Source organism: Stenella coeruleoalba (assembly GCF_951394435.1).
Source record: "Stenella coeruleoalba genome assembly, chromosome: 8".
Taxonomy (NCBI): Eukaryota; Metazoa; Chordata; class Mammalia; order Artiodactyla; family Delphinidae; genus Stenella; species Stenella coeruleoalba.
This window is the reverse complement of record NC_137154.1, coordinates 49074501-49100632: the sequence shown is the minus strand read 5'-3', so window position 1 is coordinate 49100632 and position 26132 is coordinate 49074501. Positions and strand designations below refer to the sequence as shown.

Genomic DNA, 26132 nt, shown 5'->3' with positions numbered 1-26132 from the left:
GATAAAAATTAGGACCAGCAAAAAGAAGACACCCATATGGAAAAGTCTTGTAGGGTCCTGAATGTGGAGCTTCTGTGTCCTCTCCCCATGGAATCAGGACATATTGCCCTCCTGGCACATCAGTCATCAATGCAACCGTGAAGTTCAACCAAGCCTCATTGTCCAGAGTTTTCATTGGGGTTTCCTATAACTTAGGCATGATTGATTGACCACATGATTGAACTCAATCACCAGCCTTCTATTCCTCCCCAAAGGCTGGGCTGATATCACCTGGCTCAAAGCCCCAGTCCTCTAGTCACATGGTTGATCTTTCTGGTGACCAGCCCCCATCCAGAGTCATCTCATTAGCATGAACTCAAGTGTGACCCAAGGGCCTACCATGAATAACAAAGATACTCCTATAATCAGGGAAATTGACCTAAAGATAAAAACCAGCCAAATTCTTTATTATACAAAATTAAGTCATTAAGTAAGGAAGAGCTGAACTAGTAGAGCTGAGGAAGAGTTGAGAACAAGGGCAACTGCAGGGATCCCAGCATCAGGGACTACGGGATTGGCCTCTTCTAATTAGTAACTCTCATATGTCTCGGCTACATTCATTCTTCATCTCTGTCTTTGCTCAAGAGTCAGATACAGTGGAGGGAGAATCAGATTGGCATAGTTTGGATCACAGACTTATGTAGGGTAGTAATAGTGAGAGAAGAGAGTATGTGTGTGTGGCAAGAGTTGGAGGGTGCTGCAAATTCCAATCTCTCTAAGATCCTTGAGGAGGGAGAGTAGCAGTTCTTTTTTTTTTTTGCGGTACATGTGCCTCTCACTATTGTGGCCTCTTGCGGAGCACAGGCTTCAGATGGCTCATGGGCCTAGTCGCTCACGCGGCATGTGGGATCTTCCCAGACCGGGGCACGAACCCGTGTCCTCTGCATCGGCAGGCGGATTCTCAACCCCTGCGCCACCAGGGAAGCCCAGAGTAGCAGTTCTTTAACAGAAGAGATGCCAGGTGAATTTTGTAGAATCTTTGAGCAGTAGAATTGTTGTTTGTATGTTTGAGCCAATGGAAACAGTAACTATGCCCTTTGTAGTGAAGGGTGGTGGGAGGCATTGACCTAAGAGGATTCCCTTCTAAAGCATGGCTTCCATTCTTCTAAACAAAGTGCAGTGTTCCTGTTTCTTCTCCCTTTTCGTGGACATGAGGTTTAAAAAGATGTCTGCCAAACAAAGCATATTTCTTAATAATGTCTTTACCCATTTTTATGGATCAAAGGCACCTTAACCATCAATTTTGATTCTAACTAAAGAGTATGATTCCAGCTAAAAGCAAAATAACCTGGTATTCTAGTGTCACTCTGAACTTTGTCTTGAGAAGATGTTTTTGTTTTTTTTTTAAAATAAATTTATTTATTTATTTTTGGCTGCATTGGGTCTTTGTTGCTGCACGCTACTCTTCGTTGCGGTGTGCAGGCTTCTCATTGCAGTGGCTTCTCTTGTTGCGGGACATGGGCTCTAGGCGCATGGGCTCAGTACTTGTGGCACACAGGCTTAGTTGCTCTGCAGCATGTGGGATCTTCCCAGACCAGGGATCGAACCCGTGTCCCCTGCATTGGCAGGCAGGTTCTTAACCACTGCACCACCAGGGAAGTCCCGAGAAGATGTTTGTTTTCTACTAGGCTTTTGGAAATAAGAAAATAAGCTGACAGATCTCCTATTCAGTCTGTTCGTTTGTAGGACAGGATTTTTTATTGGAGCAGTAGAGCAGTACTGGAGAACCAGGAGGGTTTTAGGGAGAAAACTCAGCAGAACTGGCCTCTCTGTTGACATAACACAGGGAGCCAGGTGGCATTGGACTTTTGTATAAACCATTTCAAAAGTCAGATCAATATAAAAGAGTTGGCATCCCCTTTTTGCTTTTATATAAACCTGACGAGAGATCTATTCGTTCTGTTCTTTTAGCTATTTAAAAATTACTTTGCTAAGTGAATCTTCAAGTCATTTAGTTAAATTCCTCAACCATAGTTGTTTGTTGCTATATTTTTTGGGGAAAAGGTACAACTGGCTTTTTCTTTCTCTTACATTCTTTCAGGTATAAATATAAAATTACCATGATGTGTTAAATCATTACATCAACGCTGGTTGTTTTTTGTTATCTGAAGAAAATGAACTTATCACAGTCATTTTCTATTTATATTACATAGCTATTTGAGGGTAAAATGTCTTACTTGTATCCACATTTAATAAAGGAAACTGAGCATCTCTTACCTATTTCTGTTCCCAAGTCCTGAGGATTCTACCTCTTTAATATATTTTATGTGCATCTCCTATGATACTGTTTTAGCTCAACTTCCTCTTTTGAAAGAGATTTATTGAGTTGTAATTGACAATAAAATAAGGTATAAATATTTAAAATGTACAATTTTCAAAGTTCTGACACATGTATACAACTGTGAAACCATCACCACAATCAAGATAGTGAATATAGTCATCACCCCTACAATTTTTCTCACAGCCTTTTGTGATCTCTCCCCTCCTACCTCTCAGACAACTACTGATCTTTCAGCTGCTATAGGCGTGTTTGCATTTTATAGAATTTTATATACATGGAATCATATAATATACACTTAAAAAATTGACTTCTTTCACTTAGCATAATTATTTTGAGATTTAGTCATATTGTTGCATATATAAATATTTTATTTATTTTTATTGCTGAGTAGTAGTCCATTGTCTAAATATACCACAGTTTGTTTATCCATCACCTGCTGATAGACATTTGAGTTATTTCCAGTTTTTGGTTTTTACAAATGAAGCTTCTATGAACATTCATGTACAAGTCTTTCTATGGGCACATATTTTCTTTTCTCTTAGGTAAATATCTAGTAATGGAATGGCTAGATCACATGGTAGGTATATATTTTTAAAAAACTGTTGGACCGTCTTCAAAGTAGTTGTATCATTTTACATTCCCAGCAGCAGTGTATGACTTTCAGTGCTTGCACATCCTTACCAGCACTTGGTATGGTCAGTCTTTTAAATTTTAGCTATTCTAATAGTGTAGTGTTATAACGTAGTGGTTTTATTTTGCATTTAGCTGATGACTAATGATGTTGGGCATCTTTTCATGTGCTTTAACTGCCATTCATATATCTTTTTTGGTGGATTATCTGTCCAAATCTTATGTCTTTTTAAAAATTGGGTTGTTTGTTTTCTTATTGTTGAGTTTTTAGAGTCCTGTATGTATTCTGGATATAAATCCTTTATGAGACGTATGCTTTGCAAAGATTTTCTCTCAGTCTATGGCTTATCATCCTCTTTACAGTGTCTTCTAAAGAACAGAAAGTTTTAATTTTTCTGAAGTCCAGTTTATCAATTTGTTCTTTTATGGATCGTGCTTTTGGTATCACGTATAAGGAATCTTTGCCTAACCCAAGCTTACACAAACATTTTCTCCTACCTTTCCTTCTAGAAGTTTTATAGTTTTAGGTTTTACATTTAGGCCTATGATCTGTTTTGTATTAATTTTTGTATATGGTGTTAAGTATGGATTTTAGTTCTTTTTTGTGCTTGTGGATGTCCCAATTGTTCTAGAATCATTTGTTGAAAATTCTATCCTTTCTCCACTGCATTGCCTTGCACCTTTTGTCAAAAATCAGTTGTCCATATAAACATGGGTTTATTTATGAACTCTCTATTCTGATCTACTGATCTATTTGTCTGTCTTTATGTCAATGCCATGCTATTTTGATTACAATAGCCTTATAGTAATTCTTTCAGTCAGACAGTATTAGCCCTCCAACTTTGTTTTTCTTTTTCAAAGTTGTTTTGACTGTTTGTCCTTGAACCAGCTTGTCAATTTCTACAAAAAACCCTACTGGGATTTTGACTGAGATTGCATCAGATCTATAGATTAGTTTGAGAGAGCTGACATCTTAACAATATTTAGTTTTCTGACCTATGGGCAAAGTATATCTCTCCATTTTTTCAGGAGATAACACTTTCAGCAATGTTTTGTAGTTTTCAGGATACAGGTCTTTCATATATTTTGTCATATTTGTTTCTAAGCATTTCATAGGTTTTGTTCCTATTGTAAATAGTATTTTTTAAATTGTGGTAAAATATACATAACATACATTTTACTATTAAATGGTATTAAAAATTTAATTCCTGATTGTTTCTTTATATAGAAATATAATTGATTTTATATATTGATCTTGTATTCTGCAACATTGCTAAACTCACTTATCAGTAGGATACCATCAGATTTTCAAATTAGACAATCATGTCTGCTGGTAAAGAAAGTTTAACTTTTTCTTTTCCAACCTGGATGCCTTTAAAAAATATTTTTCTTATTTGATTGCCCTAGTTAGTATCACCAGTACAGTGTTGAAGAGAAGCGGTAAGAGCAGACATCTTCGTCTTGTTTCTGATATTAAAGGGAAAGCATTCAGTCTTTCGCCATTAAATATAACATTCGCTGTGGGTTTTTTTGTTTGTTTGTCTGTTTGTTTTTGTAAAAGACCTTTGTTACATCAAGGAAGCTACCTTCTATTCCTAGTTTTCTGAGAGCTTTGATCAGAAATGCATGTTGGATTTTATCAAATGAGTTTTCTGTGTCTTTTGAGATGATTGCCTGGTTTTTCTATTTTTGTTTGCTAATGTGATAAATTATACTGACTGATTTTTCCATGTTAAACTAACTGCATTCTTGGGATAAACCCCACTTGGTCATCTTCTTAATATATAGTTGGATTTTACTTTTTAAAAATTTTATTTTTAATTTTTCTATTAAAATGTTTAAATGGAAGTATTGTTGATTTACAGTATTATATTAGTTTCAGGTGTACAGCATGGTGATTTAGTGTTTTTTACAGATTGTACTCCATTAAAAGTTATTACAAGGTAATGGCCATGGTTCCCTGAGCTATACAATATATCCTTGTTGCTTATCTATTTTATACATAGTAGTTTGTATCTCTTAATCCCACATCCCTAATTTTCCCCTTCCTCCCCTTCCCTCTTCCATTTGGTAACCACTAGTTTGTTTTCTGTATTTCCTATTTGCTAAAACTTTGTTTCAAACTTGTGCACCTTTGTTAGTGAAGGATATTGGTTTGTCATTTTCTTTTCTTGAAATATCTTTGTTTTTGGTATCAGGATAACGCTGGCCTCATAGAATGCGTTGGGAAGTATTCCTCTTCAATTTTTTCAGAAGACTTCATACAGAATTGTTATATTTTTCCTTGAATATTTGGGAGAATTCACCAGTAAAGCTGTTTGAGCCTGGTGTTTTCCTTTGTGGGACGGGTTTTTTTTTTCCTACAGTATCAATTTCTTTAATAGGTATAGGTTATTTACTTCTTCTCTAGTGAGCTTTTGTAGTTTGTGTCTTCAAGGAATTTGTCCATTACACTAAGTTGTCAAATTTACTGGCATACATTTGCTCATAACATTCCCTTATTATTCTTATAATATGCCTTAAATCTGTAATGATGTATCATTCCTGATGTTGGTAATTTGTGTCTTCTCTCTTTTTTTTACTGATCTTGTTAGATTTTATTAATTTTATTGATCTTCTCAAAGAATCAGTATTTGGTTTCAAGGATTTTCTCTATTGTTGTTTATTTCATTGACTTTTACTTTGAACTTTATTTCTTCTGATTACTTAGGGTTTAATTTGCTCTTTTTTTCTAGTTCGTTAAGGTGGAAGCTAAGGATATTGATTCAAGACCTTTCTTTTTTTTCTAATATAGGCGTTCAGTGCTATACATTTCCTCTAGGTCCTGCTTTAGCAGCATTTCACAAATTCTAGTGTGTTGTAGTTTTTTGCTTTTTTCCAACTGATTTATTCATAGCATAGACAGAGTGAAAATATCTAAAATGAAAACGCAACTGATGGTAAATGCTTATTTTCACCTTTTTGGGGTGCCTGATATAGTCTTTAATAACTTAGCATCCCTTAATGTGTTCTAACTTGAGGGATTATTTTTGCCCTAGAAATGCATACCTCTGAAATCTGTCTTATATCTTAGTATTGGCTCTTCACTATCTTAGATGATGTGTTTTGTTTTTATTTTCATTCAGCTTAAAATACTTTGTTTCCTTTTTGATATCTTCTTTGATTCATGAATTATTGAGAAGCAAGTTATTTAGTTTCCAAATATTGGGGATTTTTTTAGAGATTTTTCTGTTATTGATTTGCATTTCAAATCCATTGTGGTCTGAGGACATACTTTATATTTAATATTTTTAAAATATTTTAAGACTTCTTTTTTTTTTTTTTTTGAGGTGCGCGGGCCTCTCACTGTTGGGGCCTCTCCCGTTGCGGAGCACAGGCTCCGGACGCGCAGGTTTAGCCGCCATGGCTCACGGGCCCAGCCGCTCCGCGGCATGTGGGATCCTCTAGGACCGGGGCATGAACCCGTGTCTCCCGCATCGGCAGGCGGACTCTCAACCACTGCGCCACCAGGGAAGCCCCTAAGACTTCTTAAAAAATGTACCTGAACATGATCTATCTTGGTAAATGTTCCATGTGCCCTTGGCATTTGTTGGGTAGAGTGTTCTGTAAAATTCAGTCTGGCCATGTTGGTTTATGGTTTTTCAAGTCTACTGTATCTTTGCTGATTTTCTGCCTACTTGTTCTATCAATTAATGAGAGAGGAGTATTTTAATTTCCAACTATAATTGTGGATTTACCTGTTTCTTGCAATTAATTCTGTGAGTCTTTGCTTCATTTTGAAAGTCTGTTAAGTAGGTGCATACAGATCTAGGATTATTATGTCTTCTTGATGAACTGACCTCTTTATTATTATGAAATGACCTTCTTTATCCCTGGTAATATACTTTGCCTTGAAATCTACTTTGATATTAATATAGCTTTCTTTTGAGAATTGTTAGTTTGATGTATCTTTTTCCATCTATTTTTAACCTATTTGTGCTTTTCTATTTAAAGTGCATTTCTTATAGACAGCATATGGTTGAGCCCGATTTTTTTTTTTTGCAATAAGACAGTCTCTGCCTTTTCATTGGGGTGTTTAAACCATTTACATTGAATATGTTTATTAATATGGTTAGATCTGAGTCCATCATCTTGCTGTTCATTTCCTGTTTTTCCCATCTGTTCTTCGTTCACTTTTCCTTATTTTCTACCCTCTTTTGGATTAATGAGTATTTTTTATAATTCCAGTTTATCTTCTTTGTTGGCTTAACTTTTTGCTTTGTTATTTTAGTGGTTGTTTTAGGAGGTAAAATACACATCTTTAACTTATCACAGTCTATTTTCAAGAGATAATAGTACCTCTTGCCACATATAGTATAAGAACCTCCCAACAGTGTATTTCCATTTCTGCCCTCTCAACCTTAGTTTCACTCTCTGCACAGCGGCCTGGAAATTTTCTCACAACCATAAGCTGGGGCAGTTGTATGATTTGCCTCATTTTTTTACCAGCTCTCAAGATCACTGTCCATTGTAGGCTGATGTCCAGTGTCTTGAAAACCATTGTTTCATATGTTTTGTCTTTTTTTTTTTTTTTCGTTGTTTCATGAGGCAGGGTGAATTCCATCCCTGTTACTTCATCTTGGCCTGAAGCAGAAGTCTTAGTTTAATCATCTTTTGCTTTGCTTGAATGTTTTCATACTATTCTTCTTGGCCCAGTCTAACTCTACTGCAGTTTGTACTTTAGTTGGTTCCAGAGAGATCTTTCTAAAACAAATATCTGACCAAGTCTCTGCTTTTCAGTGGCTCCCCATTTCTTTTTTAAATAATGAAACAAACATGCTAAGACACCAAATTTCTGTATGGAGTAAATATTACTAAATGGAACCTGGAGAAATAAAGGTATTGCTAAAAATTTTACAAGTAAATTCCTGCATAATCATATATAGTAACCATATATTATTTTGAAAAGATAAATATTGATTTTTCTATTGGTCAGGTAACAATTTGTATAGAACTAGCTTTTAATTTAAATCACAACTGCTGTCTCATTTGGAACTCAATAAAATATTGAAAGCTCAGTAGTTGTTGACAAAATTAATTATTACAGGGCTTCCCTGGTGGCGCAGTGGTCAAGAATCCGCCTGCCAGTGCAGGGGACACGGGTTCGAGCCCTGGTCCGGGAAGATCCCACATGCCGCAGAGCAGCTAAGCCCGTCAGCCACAACTGCTGAGCCCGTGTTCCACAACTGCCGAGCCCGTGTGCTGCAACTGCTGAAGTCTACGTGCCTGGAGCCCGTGCTCCATGACAAGAGAAGCCATCGCAATAAGAAGCCCACACAATGAAGAGTAGTCACTGCAATGAAGAGTAGCCCCTGCTCACCACAACTAGAGAAAGCCCACTCGCAGCAACGAAGACCCAATGCAGCCAAAAATAAAATAAATAAATTTATTAAAAAAGATTAATTGTTACAGAAAATGCCACTGATTTTTTCATGTTTATCTATGAGATGTTAGTCAGATGCATTGACATTAACCCACTTGTAATCTCAAAATGAATTACCTCAATTAGGAAAAAAAGATCAATATGTACATATATGTAAAAATCTGGTTGTCTTCTCTTATATTCTGAGAATTTCTTAATATTTTCATGCTGTCATTCCTTACTCACCTCTGTAGTATTGGCCTCAGTAGGTACTGTTTCTCTCTTCCAATTTGTGCAAACATGCCTGCAAAAAACAAACAAAATTAACTGAGTACCTTCTACATACCAGGCATTGTGCCAGATTACTTTAACATACCAGGCTCAGGCTCATTTCTGTGCTCCACTTATTTTCATATTTTCTATCACTGTTTATCACACATCCTTCTCTGTACCTGCACTGATTTATCTGCAGTTATTACGATATGCCATTCTCTTTCATCCATTGATGCTTTCTCATATAGTGTTCCCTCTGTCTTCCTTTGTTGATCTGGTTAAATCCTACTTGATAATTAAGACTCAATTTCAGTATACCCTTCTTTAGGAAATCTTCCCTGAAAACCACAGGCTAGGTTAGGTGCCTTCTGTGTTCCCACAGCCTCTTACATTTATCTCATCACAGCACTTAGCACACTAATTGCAACTATCTGTTCCCCTCCCTTTTTATTTCCCCACCAGACTGCTTGAGGGCAGTATCTTATATGATTCCATATCTTAACACATAGCCCAGGACCTGGCCCAGAGCAGGGATGTGGAAGACAGGAGTTTGTCCTTGGGTCTGCCATTGTGTGATGTTATATGAGTTGTTTGGCTCATTCAACATTCCAAACTCTAGGTTCCCTTACTACTCTGCAGCCATGATGCCAGTCTTTCTCTAATCTGGTCTCTGCTAGCCATGGTAGCTTCTTTATAGGTGGTGTTCACTAGTGTGTCCTTTTGGGCTCTGAAGACTTGGTTTCTGCCAGGCAGCCTAGTGGGCCTGTCACATGAGGCCTAAGTGAAAGGGCCAGATTCTTTTTGCAGTAATGGTTTAGGGCTTGGTATTGATACCATGTTAGAAAACTAACATAGTATTTGCCTTACTCTAGGCTCAGATGACAAACTGCTAGTGAGAGCCAGAGGGAAACCACTCAGAGAAAAACCACAGGTCTAGGCTGCAAACTATCTTTAGGGAGGGCCACTTTGGTAAGATTCTGTAGGCGTCTTGGAATGCTCTCTCTCCACAGCAGTCAGATAAGAAGCTAGGCTTTGTGATGCATTTTCTGACTCTCTCTGGCAATCAGTCACTCCTTTCTCTGTGCCCTCACATCACCCCATACATCCCTCTTACCTAGCACTTATCACACTGTATTATACTCATTTAATTTCCTATGTGTCTCCTTCTCTAGAAAAGAGCCCTGGATGATGGAGATCATCCAGATTGATCTCTGTAACCAACCAAGGATCTACTAGCGTAGAAGCCAGTGAAAGCTTCGTGAATGAAGGAGTGAATGAATGGTGATGATAATGGATAATATTTGTTTAGCACTTACTGTATGCTAGGAACTTCTCATATCTTCTACACTCTTATGCTGTGAGAACTCTGATTCTCACCATTAGGTGACAGAATGAGGCACAGAAACGTTAGGTAACTTGTCCATGATCTTACATCCAGTAAGTAGCAAATCTTGAATTCAATCCAAGTCACTTGGTTCCAAAGTCCAAATTCTTAACCATTGTGCTATATCTGACTGGCTGACCAAAAGACTGACCAAAGGCTGACCAAGTGACCAACTAACTGACTAACAGCTGTGTGAAAGAGAGGCAAAGAAGGTACTGGTGACTTTTCTGCCAGACATAGTTCTTTTGGGATGTGAGTTTGAAACTACAAAAGTGAGGGCTTTATTTGGAGGCACCACCAGTCCATTAAGGGAAACACATACTGATTCAGGAGCCCATTTCTTACTGCTTATTCTTTCTCTGACAAGAAAAAGGATTGGCCAAGGCCAAGGATCTGTTCTGGCATATCCCTGGAGGTATCACTATAGCTCATGTGCTAGGAGTAGTACTTACTGTTCCATCTGCCTGGAATGCCCTTCCCCCAAGTATGCACATGGCTCATGACTTCATTTTATTTTCTCCTCAAATGTCATCTTGTCAAAGAGGCCTTCCTTGATCTGGTCTGATATAGCACTACTCTTTATCCTCTTACCCTGCTTTATTTTTCTTCTTGTATTTATCACTACCCAACATACAATTATTTGTTACAGTGTTTTAGTTTGTCTCTCTCCACCAGAATATAAACACTAGGAACCGGTGACTCTTTTGTGCACTGTTATATTCCTAGCTTCTAGAGCAGTGCCTGGCAAGTAGTAGGTACTCAATAAAAATTTCCCCCCAATGAATAAATGAATTTGGAGTTTTGGACCGACTGCTTTCAAGGCCTTTTATCATTTGGCCTCAGCAGTGCCTCACCCTCCTTGTCCCTATATATAACCCTTGGACTCCAGGCAGATGGGAGTCAGAGTTCTCTGAACAGGCCCCACACTTTATAGTTCTGTGTCTTTGCTCATGATTTTAAAATGGGCTCCAAAGAGTTTCAATAAGTGAAGAGGTAGAGCTGGGTTTTAAGGGTTAGTTGGTGTTTATCAGGCCAGGAAGAGGGAAGAGAGCTTTTCCAGAAACAGCAAAGATCTAGAAGTTTGAGAGCAATGTTCAAGGATAAAAAAGTAAATAGTGCAAGATACTGATTCTAGAAGAAGACTGAGAAGCTAAAAGCTATAACAGAGGCAACATGTAGGGTAAAGCTGTGAAGTTTGAGTCAATGGTTTCCAACTGTACAAGACAATCAATTGGGGTGCCCCAAGAGAATATAATAGCTTGTATTTATATTGCATTTATTTTTATCTCATTTAATTTTTATGTATGTTTTACAGTATACCTAATGTTAGTACATATATCTAATTTATAAACAGATATTCTTATATTGGCAATGTGTGCTCAAATTTTTTTTTACATGTAGATTATGTCATTAGAAAGGTTGGAGGCTACATAGTCAGTCACCTTGTGCATTTCTTTTATAAAGGACTATTTGTTGTGGAAAACTCCAGAGGTTGGCTTTCTCCGATTCTGTGTAGTTCTGTTTGTCATTTTGCCCAGAGATGTAGTCTTTGATGTCTCTAGGAGCAAAATGGACAGGCTTAGGGGGATGAGAGAATCATGACCTTAGAAAACTCTCTTTTGCTTGCATGTCCTCCTGGGGTTTGGTCGTGTGAGTCACTTGGAGTCTCTATCTGTACTAAGCTCCCCTGGTCAAATTCTGTCTCCTTTTACTGTCAGCCACAGCTCTCTGTACTTGCTGTTACCTTCTTCCTCACTTCGGCTCAGGGATTCTTCCCATTTTCTCTTTTGGAATGAGAAAGCAGAACAAGATTTTTAACTTTTAGATACTTGAACCTTAGGAACAAGGGGCCTTAATATCTCACCTTGACTGTTGAGTGAGATCTTCATGCTGGGACACAGCGTTGCTGTCTGACAAGGATGCAGCTCGTCCTGGCTTACTTTGTTCAGACTGCAGTGACTCTGAGTGGGCAACACCATACTGCCAAGCCTTACCTAGGTAGGGCATCTGCCAGGTAACAGAATAATATGTGGAGCACAAAACCCAAAAAACAAGTGCCTTGAGGTTTGTCCTGACATGCTGAAGTCATCATCCTTTTCTGCAAAGCTTAGTTCTGTAGGGACTTACTATGTTCAGAGTCCATCCTTATTGGAGTGTAGTGGTCTCCTTACAGACCCTCTGCCTCACTTAGTGTAGTGTTTAGAGCAGTAGTTCTCAGTGGGGCGCAGTTTTGCTCCCCAGAGAACGTTTGGCAGTATCTGGAGATACTTTTGATTGTTATGACTGGCAGCATGCTACTGGCATCTGGTGGGTAGGTGCCAGGGCTATTGTTAAACATCCTACAATGCATAGGACAGCCCCCAACAACAAAGAATTAACCTGTCCAAAAGGTCGGTGCTGCAGAGACTGAGAAACCCTGGTCTAGAGTGACTTCTGTCTCCACTGCAGTGTAGGGCACAAGTGGAGGAGTTCCTGCATGCCAAGCGTTTATGCTCAGGCTTGTATCAGGTCGTCTTCCCCGTAGACAGAAGACCCTTGTGGCACCGCTGGCCTCAAGCCTTTCAAGCAACAATACGTGACGTGGCCTTTCTACTCCATACGCCATGCTGGGTGAGGCCAAGCTCCCTTGACAGTAGTGGAAGGAATGTGTTCTCCGCACTTTGCAGGCTAGCACTTGTCTGTCTGCCTCACATCTTGTGCCACTCTGCTAGGCCTTCATTACCTAACACTCTGGACCGTAGCAAGTGATCACGTTTATAATGTATGTGGAGATATATTCATTTTCAGGAATAAAAGGCCAGTCTATTCTACTTTCCTCAACACTTCTTTAACCCCAGTTCTGTCATCCCTCCTATCCTAAGCCCTAGGACTTGAGCATATCTCTTGGAAATTAATCTTTCTCTTCCCTCCAATGTATTCTAGACTGGAAATTAGATATTCAACCAGGCAATGACTAAGCACTCACCGCCTAAGCCTCCAGGATCTTGTCTTCTAGGATGCAATCAATCTGAGTGCACTAGACCTGCCTCATTTCCTCTCCCGGAACCTTTCCTGTGCCTCTGCAAATGGTCTAATCTACCTTCAAAGTCTCTCGGCTTCAGAACTTTCCTCCTGAGCTCCAGCAGCTTCTTGAGGACATGGAGAGATTAGAGCATTTTTGTCTTCTATTGTTTCATTCGGAATGTTTCTCTGAGTGTCTGCTTTGTACCGTGTGCTGGGCTCCCCTATGGGAGATAGAAGGATGAAGGGTCAGAGCCCAGCCTTCCAACTTCTCTAGTTTATATGCGAGTGACAGAAACAACCTAAGATCTGAGGTGTGCCTACCAGAGGAATGCTGATTTTTGGACAAGCATTTCAGAAGTTAACCTCCACCTGAGCTGTATATTTGTCTAGGAGGATTGTGGCTGCTGTCTGGAGGCCCACATTCAGAACATTTCTGGAACTCCTCATTTAGGGTAGTTATTCTTTCAGTAAATTCTTATTGATGCCACTGTATAAGAGGCACTATTTTAGTGACAAAGGAGTGAGCAAAAATGAATAGGATGTGGTCCCTGCCTTCAATGTCTCCTGACTACTAAGGAGAAATTAGAAAGCATTCTGATGAAGGACAGTTTTGGGGAAAGATATGTATCTTAAGAGAGGAGGGTGATAAATCTCACCATTTCATTCTGCTTCAAAACTTTTTTGGCTTCTTGCTGCTCACAGCGGTAGTTTTCAACTTGAGAAATGTACAGATTCCTTTTAAGGGAAATCATTTATCTTGGGCCTGCAAAGCTGGCTTTATTTAATGGTATTTAAATATGTAGAAACATAAAATGAGGTTTAAGTTGCTATATAAAATTTGTGTACAAATATGAACAAAAACACACTGATACATTAAATAAAAGCAAATTTCAAATCCAATAAAATGACATGTTTTTGCTGAAACCCAGTTGCTCCCACCCAAGGCTCTTTAAGTTCAGCATAGCTGTATTACTGGGTGCTATATGGTGACTCAGTCCTCCCACCATTTTTCTCTACTCAAGCTCCTATGAAACTTTGATTTATATAATACATCATGATGTCATTTGACTTTTACTTGGCTTGAACATATTCCTTGCATGTTAAGTCCTCTTCTGTTCTTTTATTGTTGATTCTTGATAAAGTATGGAAATAAATTTGTTATATATGTGGCTAAATACCACAGAAATATTAAAATTATTTTACAAGGATTATTTTTATGGTTGTCCATTTTAAAAAATCACAGTCTTATAGTATTGAGGAAATGATTAGGTACAGTGATCCGTGTATGGTAATGACATGATTTACCATGTTGTGAATGATCACTCAGTAATTGTTTCAGTTAGAATTGGCTCCTGCTGTGACAGAAAATCTTTTTAATCTGATATAAGCAAAATGGGAAAATACTTTTTGCACAAAACTGAAAAATGTATGAATAGGGCTGTCTACAGGTGTGATCTCATTCAGGGCCTAAGTGATGTCATCTGGATCCGTCACTCGGCTCAGATTTGCCTTAGTATGAAGCTTTCCAGCAGTGTCAGGGAGGATATACATATGTGTGTATGTGTGTGTGTCCATATATATATATATATATATACACACATATATATATATCCTTTATATATATTATTTATATAAATTTTAAAATGTTATATACGTATTATATTTATGACATAATGGCTAGGGCAAGGGCTATTGACGCCAGACTGCTTGAGTCCAAAATTGGCTTTACCAATTCCTGGCTGGATAACTTTGGGAAAGTTACATAACCTTTTTGTGTGTCAGTTTCTTCATCTGTAAAATAGGGATGAAGTGGAACATATCCTTCACATGGTAGTTGCAAAGATTAGTGAGCTAATATCTGTGAAGTGCTTAGCACAGTACCTGTTATATAGTAAGTGCTATGTAAATGATGGCTTCTATTAATATCATTTGTTATTATTATATTGCAATAATATAAAATATAATACTATATATAATGTAGTATATTATATAATAATTAAGGATTATTTTATCCCAGATACTTGAATAGTGGAAGAACAAGTCCATCCCCTATAGGTCAGACAAAAAGTACTGTATGTATTCCTTTCATACTTGGGATTTTATGGGAGAGAGATCTGTTAAACACGTAGACATGTGCTGAATGTTAAGGTCGTGGAGACTGTGACAGTAAGAACAAGCAGTGCTTGCGTTCTGGAGTCATGGCTTTGCTTATCTCTTCCCGCAGTATACAACTGGACCGTGGATGAGGTGGTGCAGTGGCTGATCACATATGTGGAGCTGCCTCAGTATGAGGAGACCTTCCGGAAGCTGCAGCTCAGTGGCCATGCCATGCCGAGGTCAGGAAGGGACTGGGTTCTCTCACTGGGGGTGCAGGGAATGGGCTGGGGTCGGCTTGCCCTCACGTTGCTCTCACCTGTTAACTGAAGTTTCACCCCTTTCAGGGCAGGATCTATAGACTTCGCACATTTACTGTGCACTTGCTAGAAAGCATATGGACACTCCACATCTATTCTCTTACTTAATAGTTCTGTCAATCCTGGGACTAGTACTAATAGCTACCATTTATTGAGTGCTTAGTGTATGCCAGGCACTCTACTCAACACTTTATGTACAGTATCTCATTTAATTCTGACATCAATCCTGTAAGGTAGGTATTATTGTATCTAGATGATGAACCTGGCCTAGTAACTTTTCCAAGGTCACATGGCTAGTTAGAGGCAAAACTGCGATTTGAACCTAGATCTGGGTAGACTTCAAAGCCTGTGTTTTTTCTCTTTTTCTTTTGCTGTCCCCCCAGCAGTTGCCTCTTTCATTGCCCAGGGGACTCGGGGCTCTTTTAACCTTCCCGGAACTATCCATCTGCAGTTTATCTGCTCTAAAGAACCGGTGCAGAGGTGGGGGCTGACTACCATTGGCCCCAGTCTCCTCTCTGGAATGACTCTTCCGACAGCTGTTATGCCCTAGCTCTGCCTCCCTTTCAGGCACAATGTACTAGGACTTGGGGTGGGTGTGGGGAGGGGATGGAATACTGCTTGGACTTCTTGTTATGTCAAACTAGCGCCATATGTCATTCAGTCATTAATCCATTCACTTATTCATTCACCCAGTATTTACTGGGTACCTGCTCTGGGCCAAGCACTTGTGCTGGGTGCTGGGGATAAAGATGACAACAACCTGCCCTTGCCCTCAAAGGGCTTACTGTCTGGTAAGTGCTGATTATGTATAATCTGTCATCTTATTATGTAGGTGCATCTGGTTATGAGCTTCAGCAAAGGGGAAAGGGGAAGGGGAAGCTGTTGGAATGCCCACACATTGCAGCCTCCAGCCACAGGGCTACCGGGCGCTGCTGTCCAGGCCTAGCTGAGCTGGCTGGTCCCTCCTCTACTGCCTGCAGCCTCTTATTCACAGCTTCTCCCTACTCTGAGAGAGTAATAATCTTAATGTCTGTACATCCCTTTATAGGGTACTTTCCTACCTATTATTTCAGTTGATTCTCACAATTCTGGGAGGAAGGAATTATTATCCCAACTTTCGGGCAAGCAAACTGAACTTCAGATATTTTATGATTTTTCAGAGCTGGTAAGTGGCAGAGCTGGGATTTGAACTCAGGTCTGCCTGGTTCTAAGTGCCCTGCTTTTTTCACTGCACCTTCCTCTTGCCCCATGTAGTTTGAAAATAGGCTTCCTGGAAATACTCAGTTTAGTTCTATTTAACAAAACTTTACCAAGCACTTACCATGTGCCATGCTCTCTCCTGGGTCCTGAGGACAAAGAAATGCATTAGACCTCACATTTGCCTTGAGGAGCTCCACGTTTAGTGGAAAAGACAGACAATTAAACAGATGATTGACCATGAAGCTCCAGGATTTAGGTTTCTTTCCCATGGAAATAGCAGTATTGCCCTGTGGATCCCTGGCCTATTCCATCTTGAAGAACGGCTATGGCTTGGATTAAAACTGTAAAACATAGGGTAAGAAGTTAGTTCTCAGGCAGTGCGCTCACTTGGCCATTCTGTGACTAGGATTAGATCCAAGACCAGACCCAGCCAGGCTGGGCATAAGGGTAGAGATAAACAAGCTGTGGTACCTTAGCGACAGCAGGAAGCATGGAGCATTCAGAGAGTAGGGTGTGGGGTAGAGTGTGGGCGCTTCTAGGCCCATCCCTAGGCAGCGTGGTATAATGGGACGGATCTAGCAGATTTGCGTTGTATCCTGCCTTTGCCACTTACTTGCTGCGTGACTTTGGGAAGTTACTTACCTCTAAGTCTCATTTTTCTTATCTGTAAAATGGAGCTAATAATAGAACTGGGTTCTTAAAGTGTGAGGACCAAGTGAGGTATTGTATCTAAAGTGTCAGAACAATATGAGATATACACAGCTGCTTATTAAATGTTAGCTCATCTCGCATTTCTTAGAAGTTCTAATGCAATGCTTGTTGCATTGCATTATAAGAAGACTAATGCAATGCTTGTTGTCAGCAGATTTATATTTAATGACAATGTGTTAGGATTAGGATAATTCAGAGGTCCCTAGAATCGCTGGGTCACGTGGCATAACATTTTGACCTGGGCTGGACAGGCGAATGTGTTTGCAAATGGTGGCAGTATGGGGACAGGTATATAGTGGATAATCCCTGGAAGGAGAAGTACAACAGAAAATTTACAGTTGGGTGTGGGAATGGTTACAGATGGATAATCCTTTGAGAGTAGGATATTCAGGAGATGGTGGACATGGGGAGAAGGGTGAACAAATTCTTGGTGAATGTTATGTGTCCTGTTCACTGCTTGTTGAGATCCACTGGTACAGACTCTGTGTACTAGAGTGCAGAGGGGAGCAATCGCCAGGAGCTAGAAGTCATGGAAGTGTTCCTGGGCGAGGTGGGTAGTCCTACCAGGATCCTTCCTGCTTTGCCGGCAGGGAACTGAGCCCCTACTCTTTGTCCCAACAGGCTCGCTGTAACCAACACCACCATGACAGGGACTGTGCTAAAGATGACAGACCGGAGCCATCGGCAGAAGCTGCAGCTGAAGGCCCTGGACACAGTGCTCTTTGGGCCTCCTCTCTGTGAGTCCTGTGGCAAGAAGGGCTGCTGATGTGCCATGGACCCGAAGGCAGTTGGAGTGGCTGGGTTGAGGTCCTGGGTCTGCCCTAAAGGGATAAAATGAATGTTCTAGAGAGGTACACAATGCTGCTGAGATCCAGGGGAGGGATAAAGAAGGCATCCTATAGAAGAAGTGGCGTGTGACCTCTGCCTTTAAAGATGGATAGGGTTTTATTCCATGGAGGTGGCAGGAGAGGGCATTCTAGGTGGAGGAAACAACCTGAGCAGGGATACAAATGCTAAAATATGAATGGCATGCTCAGGTATAAAAAGTAACCCAAAAGGGGCCGAGTGCCATTTAGCTGTTCCTTCTCTCAGCTGTGGATATGCAGAGGGTATGAACTGATTGCTGGACATTTTGTGTCCTTGGACAGACAAAGGGGATTAAGCAGGCTTTCACTGAATCAATAGAGACACACTCAGACCAAGGAAGTTTGGTCTCTTCAACCCAGGGTTAGTTGAGGGTATTAGGTGCTTCAACTCCTGAAGATCTGCGAGGTGGGAAGGGCCAACCTTGCCAACCTTTTTTTATTCTAAGTGAACTCAGCACAGAAGTAGCAAGATTTCTTAGAAAATTAGTCTTGACCAAACAGTCTCTTAGGGCCTACTCCCTGCCCTTTGGGAGCTGTTGGCATCAATTGAGGATGCCAGCAGCAGAATGCTATAGAACCAAGAACCAGTCCAGAGAAGCAGCTGGCAGGCAGGGTCATGGGCAGCATAACATTTCCCTGTCCGTGCATTTGGCTTGACAAGTGCCCAAGCTGATGTCTCAATAGAGGTGGATGGGTCTGTACTTTCCGTGGTTTAAAAAAATTTTAATAGACTTTATTTATTTATTTAGTTAGTTATTTGGCCATGCGGCTTGTGGGATCTTAGTTTCCCAACCAGGGATCGAGCCCAGGCCCACAGCAGTGAAAGCCCGAGTCCTAACCACTGGACCACGAGGGAATTCCCTATATTCATTTTTTTAATTTAAAAAAATTAAAAAAATTTTTTTTTAGCCACACTGCACAGTATCCTAGTTCCCCGACCAGGGATTGAACCCGTGCCCCATGCAGTGGAAGTGCAGAGTCTTAACCACTAGACCACCAGGGAAGTCCCTAGACTTTATTTTTTAGAGTAGCTTTAGGTTTACATCAGAATTGAGTGGAAGCTACAGAGATTTTCCATATACCTCCTGCCCGCATGCATGCACAGCCTCCCCCATTATCAGCCTCCTCACCACAGTGGTACACTGTGATGTCACAGTGGTAACAACTGCTGAACCTGCACTGACACAGCATTATCACCCAGAGTCTGTAGTTTACATTAAGGTTCACTCTTGGTGTTGTGCAGTCTGTGGATTTCGACAAATGTATAATGATGTGTATCCATCTGTGTGGTGTCATACAGAATGGTTTCACTGCCCTAAAGATCGTCTGTGCTCCACCTATTTACCTTGCTCTCCTCCTCAAGCCCTGGCAATCACTGATTTTTTACTTCTCCATAGTTTTGCCTTTTCCAGAAGGTCTATATCTTTTGAAAACGTGAAACAGAGCAACATGGGAGAAGACCATTTCTATCTCCTTTGTTGCCCTGTTTTTGGTCCTAGGACACATTTTTTCTTGTGATTCATTTATAAGTTTTGAATAAATGACACAGCAAAGGCACTACTCTTTATATGAGACCCACCCTGCATACTGAGCAATGGCCTTTCATTCATCCACTAACATTTATTGAGCACCTACTGTGTACCACTATGCATGACAGGGTACCTGCTCTCAAGAAGTTCCCTCTGAGTGGAGATTGGCATGTCAACAAATTGAATAAATGGTCAACAAATACGGTGGTATAACTGTCGTGTAAGTCATTCCATAGTTCAGGCGGGAGCACAAAGTAGGGAGGAGTTTTCAATTGCAGACCAAGAAGCTTTATGGAGAGGATCACTCTTGAGCTGACTCTTGAAAAATGGGAAGTGGCTTTATTAAACTCTCTCCGTTAACAGCCTATTCCCCTCTCTTTGTATACACCAGCAAGAACACTTCTGCCAGAAGAATCAAACCCAGCAGTGAAAGCTAAGCTATCTTTGCAGAGGCTGTCCTCTGTCACACCTTAGTTAGGGGAGGTCTCCGCCAGCCTGAAAGTCTTCCTTAGTCTTCTGAGACATATTAACTGTTACATGTTCTGATTCAAAATAGGATTTACCATATCTGAAAGGGTGCATTAGAAACTGCAGGTTAAAGTCAGCAAGGATTGTATATGGAAAAATCAGCTAGGGCTGGAGAGCATAGGAACCAGAATCCTGAGTACATACATGGTACTGAGTCCCAGAGGTCAGAGCCAGCAAGAGGAGCCTTGGTGAAGCAGGTTAGACTGATACCAGGACAGGAGTATCTTCTCCTAGACTCATTTCATATAGCTATAGGTTGCATATGACCTAATCTAAGGGAGGTCAGAGGTCAGCAGAAAACTATTTCTGAGATTGGCAGAGCAGGGGTACTAGAGCTAAGAAGATACTTCACACCCACTAGGAATAGCTACAATAAAAGCGAAAACAAAAAACAGAAAGTAAGTGTTGGCAGGGGTGTGGAGAAATCAGAACCCTTGTACATTTCTAGTGATAATGTAAAAAGGTTCAGCTACTGTAGAAAATAGTGTTCCTCAAAAAATTAAACATAGTTATCATATAACTCAGCGATTCCATGCCTAGGAATGTACCCAAAGAACTGAAAACAGTACTGAAACAAGTATATATACATAGCAGCATTATTCACAATAGCTGAAAAGTAGAAGCAACCCATATATCCATCAATGGATGAATGGATAAATAGTTGTGGTATATAAATACAATGAAATATTACTCAGCCATAAAAAAGAATGAAGTTCTGATACATGCTACAACGTGGATGCACCTGGAAAAAAGTGGCCTAAAAAAGTGAAAGAAGTGACAGAACTGAGGGAGTGAAAGAAGCCAGACATAAAAAAGGACACATATTGTATGATTCCATTTATATGAAATATTCAGAATAGATAAATCCATAGGGACCAAATGCAGATTGGTGGCTGGCAGGGGCTGGAGGGAGTGGGAAATGGGAAGCGACTGGTAATGGGTATGGGATTTCTTTTTGAGGTAATGATAAGGTTCTAACATTAATTGTGCTGATGGTTACACAGCCTTGTGAATACGCTAAAAGCACTGAATTGTACAATTTAAAAGAGTGAATTTTAGGGTATGTGGATTATATCTCCATCATCATCATCATCGTCATCATCATCATTATACACAAATTGATTTTTTGTAACTCCTGGACTTCCATTTAGAGAACTTCTTATAAAGTTTGGGAAAGCACCTTGGTCTCTTCAGAATTGCCACTCACTGTGTGACCTGGTGTAGGTCACTTTTCTCAGTATGTGTTTGCTGATTTGGATCATGAAACAGCTGAACTAAAGGATCCTTATAATTCCTTTCAGCTGTACGTTCCATGATTTTGGGCAAGGACCCTTTGGTTGATAAGGGTTCTGTGTAAAAGACAGGAGGAGGTCTGTTCTTTCCTCCTGTATCCTGTATCCTGTACTTTTAGGATTTCTGTATTTGGCCCTTGCCTTATCAAGTGACCTTTGGCAATTTAGTTCTCCTGCCTAGATTTAGCTTCCCTCATCTGTAAAATGGGCTTGGTCGTTAAGGCTCTTACTGGCTCTCTCATTCAAGGACTCAGATAGAGTTGGTGTACTCCTGGGAGCTAAGATTTTGGAATCCAGCAGCTGTCCTGATGGCAGAGATTGTTTTTATACTTTCCTGCTGATGCTTCTTAAAGAAAAATTTTGAAAATTGCCAGCTGGAACCTGAGGAAGATACTAGGAAGCTCTTTGCCAGGAGACTTCTGCAAGGGCGGGGCCATGCCTGGTGGGTATCTGCAAAGAATCCCTTGATCTGTGTCCCTCTCAGCTCTGTTTTCCCATTTGCGCATGGACTGAAATCCCTAGGTCAGTGCTCTTCCCTGTGCAGCACTCACGTAGGACTTAGAGTGATGGCCTGTGCTGGCTCTGCTGGGTTCTACATCCAGGGTGAGCGCTCAGGCCTCACCACAGGCTTGTAGTAAACACCCCCAGAGCGCCTGGGCCCACTTCAGTTTCCAGTCATGGCTACCTCTCCCAGTCTTAACGGGTCTGAGGTTTGAGAAATCGCAAATCAAAATTTTGTTTACAGTAGCTGGGGGTGTCTGCTGAGTGAGCAGGATCCATCTACCCACAGCAGCCTCAGAGCTTGGGAAGGGGGAAGAGGGATCACACTGGCTCGGCCCAGAGTCCTGACAACGGCAGACAGCTCAGTCCTCCCCATGTGGCCACAGAGCAGCACAGGTGCTTTCCTGTCTTTTCCACCTGCAGAGTTGGCTCCAGGCTGGCCCACCTGGGGCTCTCCTGGCCGTGCCGCTAGTCAGGTGTCGGGTGTGCTCTGAGACATAGAGGCCCAAGGACAGTGTTCAGTTTGGGGCCTAAGTTGATGTCTCATTAGGGCAGCAAATGATTCACTGAGGGAGAAATTGAGGCCCAGATGAGGTGAGTTTTTAGACGTCATTCAGCTTTTCAATAGCAGAGCCATGACTCAAACCTAGGTCTTTTTTTTTTTTTTTTTTTTTTTTTGCGGTACGCGGGCCTCTCACTGTTGTGGCCTCTCCCGTTGCGGAGCGCAGGCTCAGTGGCTATGGCTCACGGGCCCAGCCGCTCCGCGGCACGTGGGATCTTCCCGGACCAGGGCACGAACCCGTGTCCCCTGCATCGGCAGGCGGACTCTCAACCACTGCGCCACCAGGGAAGCCCCTAAACCTAGGTCTTTAACTTACATTTCAGTGCTCTTTTCTACTGTATTATCCCACCCTCTACTTGTGTTAGAGGAAACAAGATATAAGAGTTTCAGCTTTGAAATCAAGCAAACTGGCTCTATCACTCACTCTCTTTGTGACCTTGGGCACATTCCTAAGGTTCTCTGTGTCCCAGTTTCCCCTAAGTAAATGGTAGCTACTGTTTTTAGTGTAATGCCTGCTGTGGTTGGTCTCGGGCTAAGGGCTTATGTGCCCTTTGTGCTCTTAGCACAAAGAGAAGGGTGCAGAGAAGGGTGCAGAGAGAGGCCTGCCCAGTAATTGCGAGGGCTGGGGAATTTTCCTTTGTGATAGAGGAAAAGACGAGACTGCACCTTGTCTTCTTTCCTCAGTGGCTCAGGTAATAGGGAAAAGTCCTCAGGAAGCAGGAGTAGCTGCCTCTCTGGCACAGCTTGCTCTGGTCTCTGTCAGCTGTTCTTACCCTCTTTCTCCTTTTCGTTATGTTCCAACTTACCCTTCAAGCCTTCTCTAGGATGCCTTTCCAGCCTCTTCCCGGGCATGCTCAACCCTTCCCTCTTACTTTCCTCTGGGGATTCACAGCCCTTTGTACCTGCTTTTTTGTGTGTTTGTTATTTCAGATTTGCCTTTTTTTTTTTTTGAAGTATAGTTGATTTACAATATCGTGTTAGTTTCAGGTGCACAGCAAAGTAATTGTACCTGCTTTCTGTATAACAATCTGTTTTCCTGTCTGTTACTCTTTAAACTGGAAACTCCTTGAGGGTAGACACAGCTTTGTTCATCTGTCATCAGCACTCAGTGTAAGGCCCAGCAAGGAAGAAGTGCCAGGAGATGAATGCTAGAAGTTACACAGAAGGAAGCTGGGGGAGGTGGGAGAAGAGTCTGGCCCAGCTTAGTTGTGGGGAGAACAGCTCCCTATGTGGTGTCTGTGCATAGGTGAGGCAGCTAAGGCAGTTTTTGGCTACAACCAGAAGGGAGGAGGGCCCAGAAATAGTTCTTACAGGTTAAACAGATACCTCAGCACAGAAGGCTGTGTAAATGACAAGAGAAACTCCTAGCACATACATTAGTGTGGGCAGTAGAACGGTGGAGAGAATAGACTGGGAGAGGGGATTCCAGAAAGTGATAATTATTGGAGGCTCACATTCTCATTGCTAACTAGCACCCTGAAAATTCTCACCATCACCCCTGACTGTGTTCACATGTAAGCATCTCATTTGTTTACACCCTCCTCCCTTGCCTCGGGCCTGATTGTGTTAACAGTTGACCTAATTTTGCTAAAATCTGTTTGCAGCACTCAGGCTGGGAATTCTGCCACCCTCTGGCTCCCCAGGTCCTAACCAGCTTCCCTGGGTTCGCTCTGTTCACCTAGCCAGCCACCTCTGCTCTCATGAAACCTCCATGGTTTCTCTGTGGCTGTGTTCCCTGGTGTGAGGTGGATTCTGAGAGCTGAGCTCCAGTCGGGGTTGTGAGGACAGCTTGCCATATTTTTTCTGATCCCAGGAGCTGGTATTTATTTGCCTTCCACGTGCACTTTATATTGTATCTCCCCTTTCCTGCTAAAACCTCCCTTTCTTCTTCCCTTTTTCTCTCCTTTCCACCTTTGCTGAGTACCTGCTCTGGCCAGCCTCTATGCTAAGTATGAGGCTACAGAGATAAGTAAGTCTTGTGCCCTGGTCCTGAGTAACTCACAGATTACCAGAAGGTGACTGCCATGGAAGCTGAAAAACACACAGGGCCGACCTTGAGATAATACATGTTTTAAGCTGTCCAAAGAGTGGGTTGGTCAGGGAATCCTAGGGCAGACCTTGAGATAATACATGTTTTTAGCTGTCCAAAGAGTGGGTTGGTCAGGGAATCCTAGTTCAGAGGAGAAGGAATGGGCAGGTCTCTGTGAACTGTGGTAGGCTGGGAAGGTGGTGGGAATTGAAGAATAGGATTGAGATTATGATAGGAAGAGGTACATCACTAATAAGGCATAGACTAGACTCTTAAATTCCCTATTTTCCCTTCTTTTTCTGACACAATAGTTTATAGATTCTGTATTTGTCAGGGTTCTCCAGAGAAACAGAACCAATAGGTTATGTATATAGATACATATACGAGGAGATGTATTATGAGAATTGATTCATGCTATCATGGAGGCCAAGAAGCTCCACAATCTTTCCGTCTGCAAGCTGGGACCCCAGGAAAGCCAGTGGTATAATTCAGTCTGAGTCTGAAGGCTGAGAACCAGGGGAGCTGATGGTGTGAGTCCTTGTCTGAGTCTGAAGATTGAGAGCCAGGGGAGCTGATGTAAGAGGGCAGGGGAAGATGGATGTCTCAGCTCAAGCTGAGAGAGCATATTTGCCCTACCTCTGCTTTTTGGTTCTGTTCAGGCCCTTAGTGGCATGTGGACGATTGGATGATGTCCAGTCGCATTAGTGAAGATGACCTTCTTTACTTAGTGTACCGATTCAAATACTAATCTCTTATGAAGACAACTCCACAGACACACCCAGAAATAATGCTTTACCAGCTATTCAGACATCCCTTAGCCCAGTCAAGGTGACACATAAAGTAAACCATCACAGATTCCCTTAGGACTGTGGGGTTCAGCCCGGGGCCCCACTGAAGGGAACTGACAATTCTCACATCTACTTCTCCAACTCCTACCTCTTCCTCAAATCCCACATCTACATTCTTTATTACCTATGGGATATGCCCATCTAAATGTCTCCAAACACCTCAAAGCACTTTCATTTACAACTATGCATTTGATCTTTTAGTAATTCTGTGATAATGCATTTTACAGTTGAGGAAGCTGAGACCCAGATGGGGGAAATGAATTTCATGACAGATTGGGGCAGAGGCAAGCATAGAACCCAGACTTCCTCATACTAAGTGCAGGATGCTTCCTCTGATGAAACAAAAATTTCTCTACATGAGGCCTTACGTGTAACCTCAAAGGCCTGGCCATTCAGCCTTTGGATCTTCACTGTCCTGATGACAATGCCACAGCCAGCTCCCAGCATGTTGTTTCGTGGGAAAACTCAGGCCTTGGAATCCTTAGAGTTGAACTCAGGCTAGATCAGGGGATATAGGCATCTCCATGGTGAGAGATGTTTGCATGTAGTAAAACAGAAACAATACCTGCTGCATGAGTATGAGAAAGTGGGGTGTAGCAGAAAGACCATGCAGTCAGGCAAATCTGGATTTGAATCCAAGC

General features: G+C 41.3%; 1 protein-coding gene across 3 annotated transcripts in view; it reads left to right on the top strand.

Annotated features, from left to right (window-relative positions):
* Positions 1–26132, top strand: part of STIM1 (stromal interaction molecule 1) — a 192534-nt gene that overhangs the window by 142384 nt on the left and 24018 nt on the right. For all 3 annotated transcript variants that reach the window (XM_079930329.1, XM_079930328.1, XM_079930330.1), the window contains exons 4-5: positions 15236–15347; positions 17958–18073. In XM_079930329.1, the coding sequence (XP_079786455.1) occupies positions 15236–15347; positions 17958–18073 (228 nt within the window). The remainder of the gene's footprint in view (positions 1–15235; positions 15348–17957; positions 18074–26132) is intronic.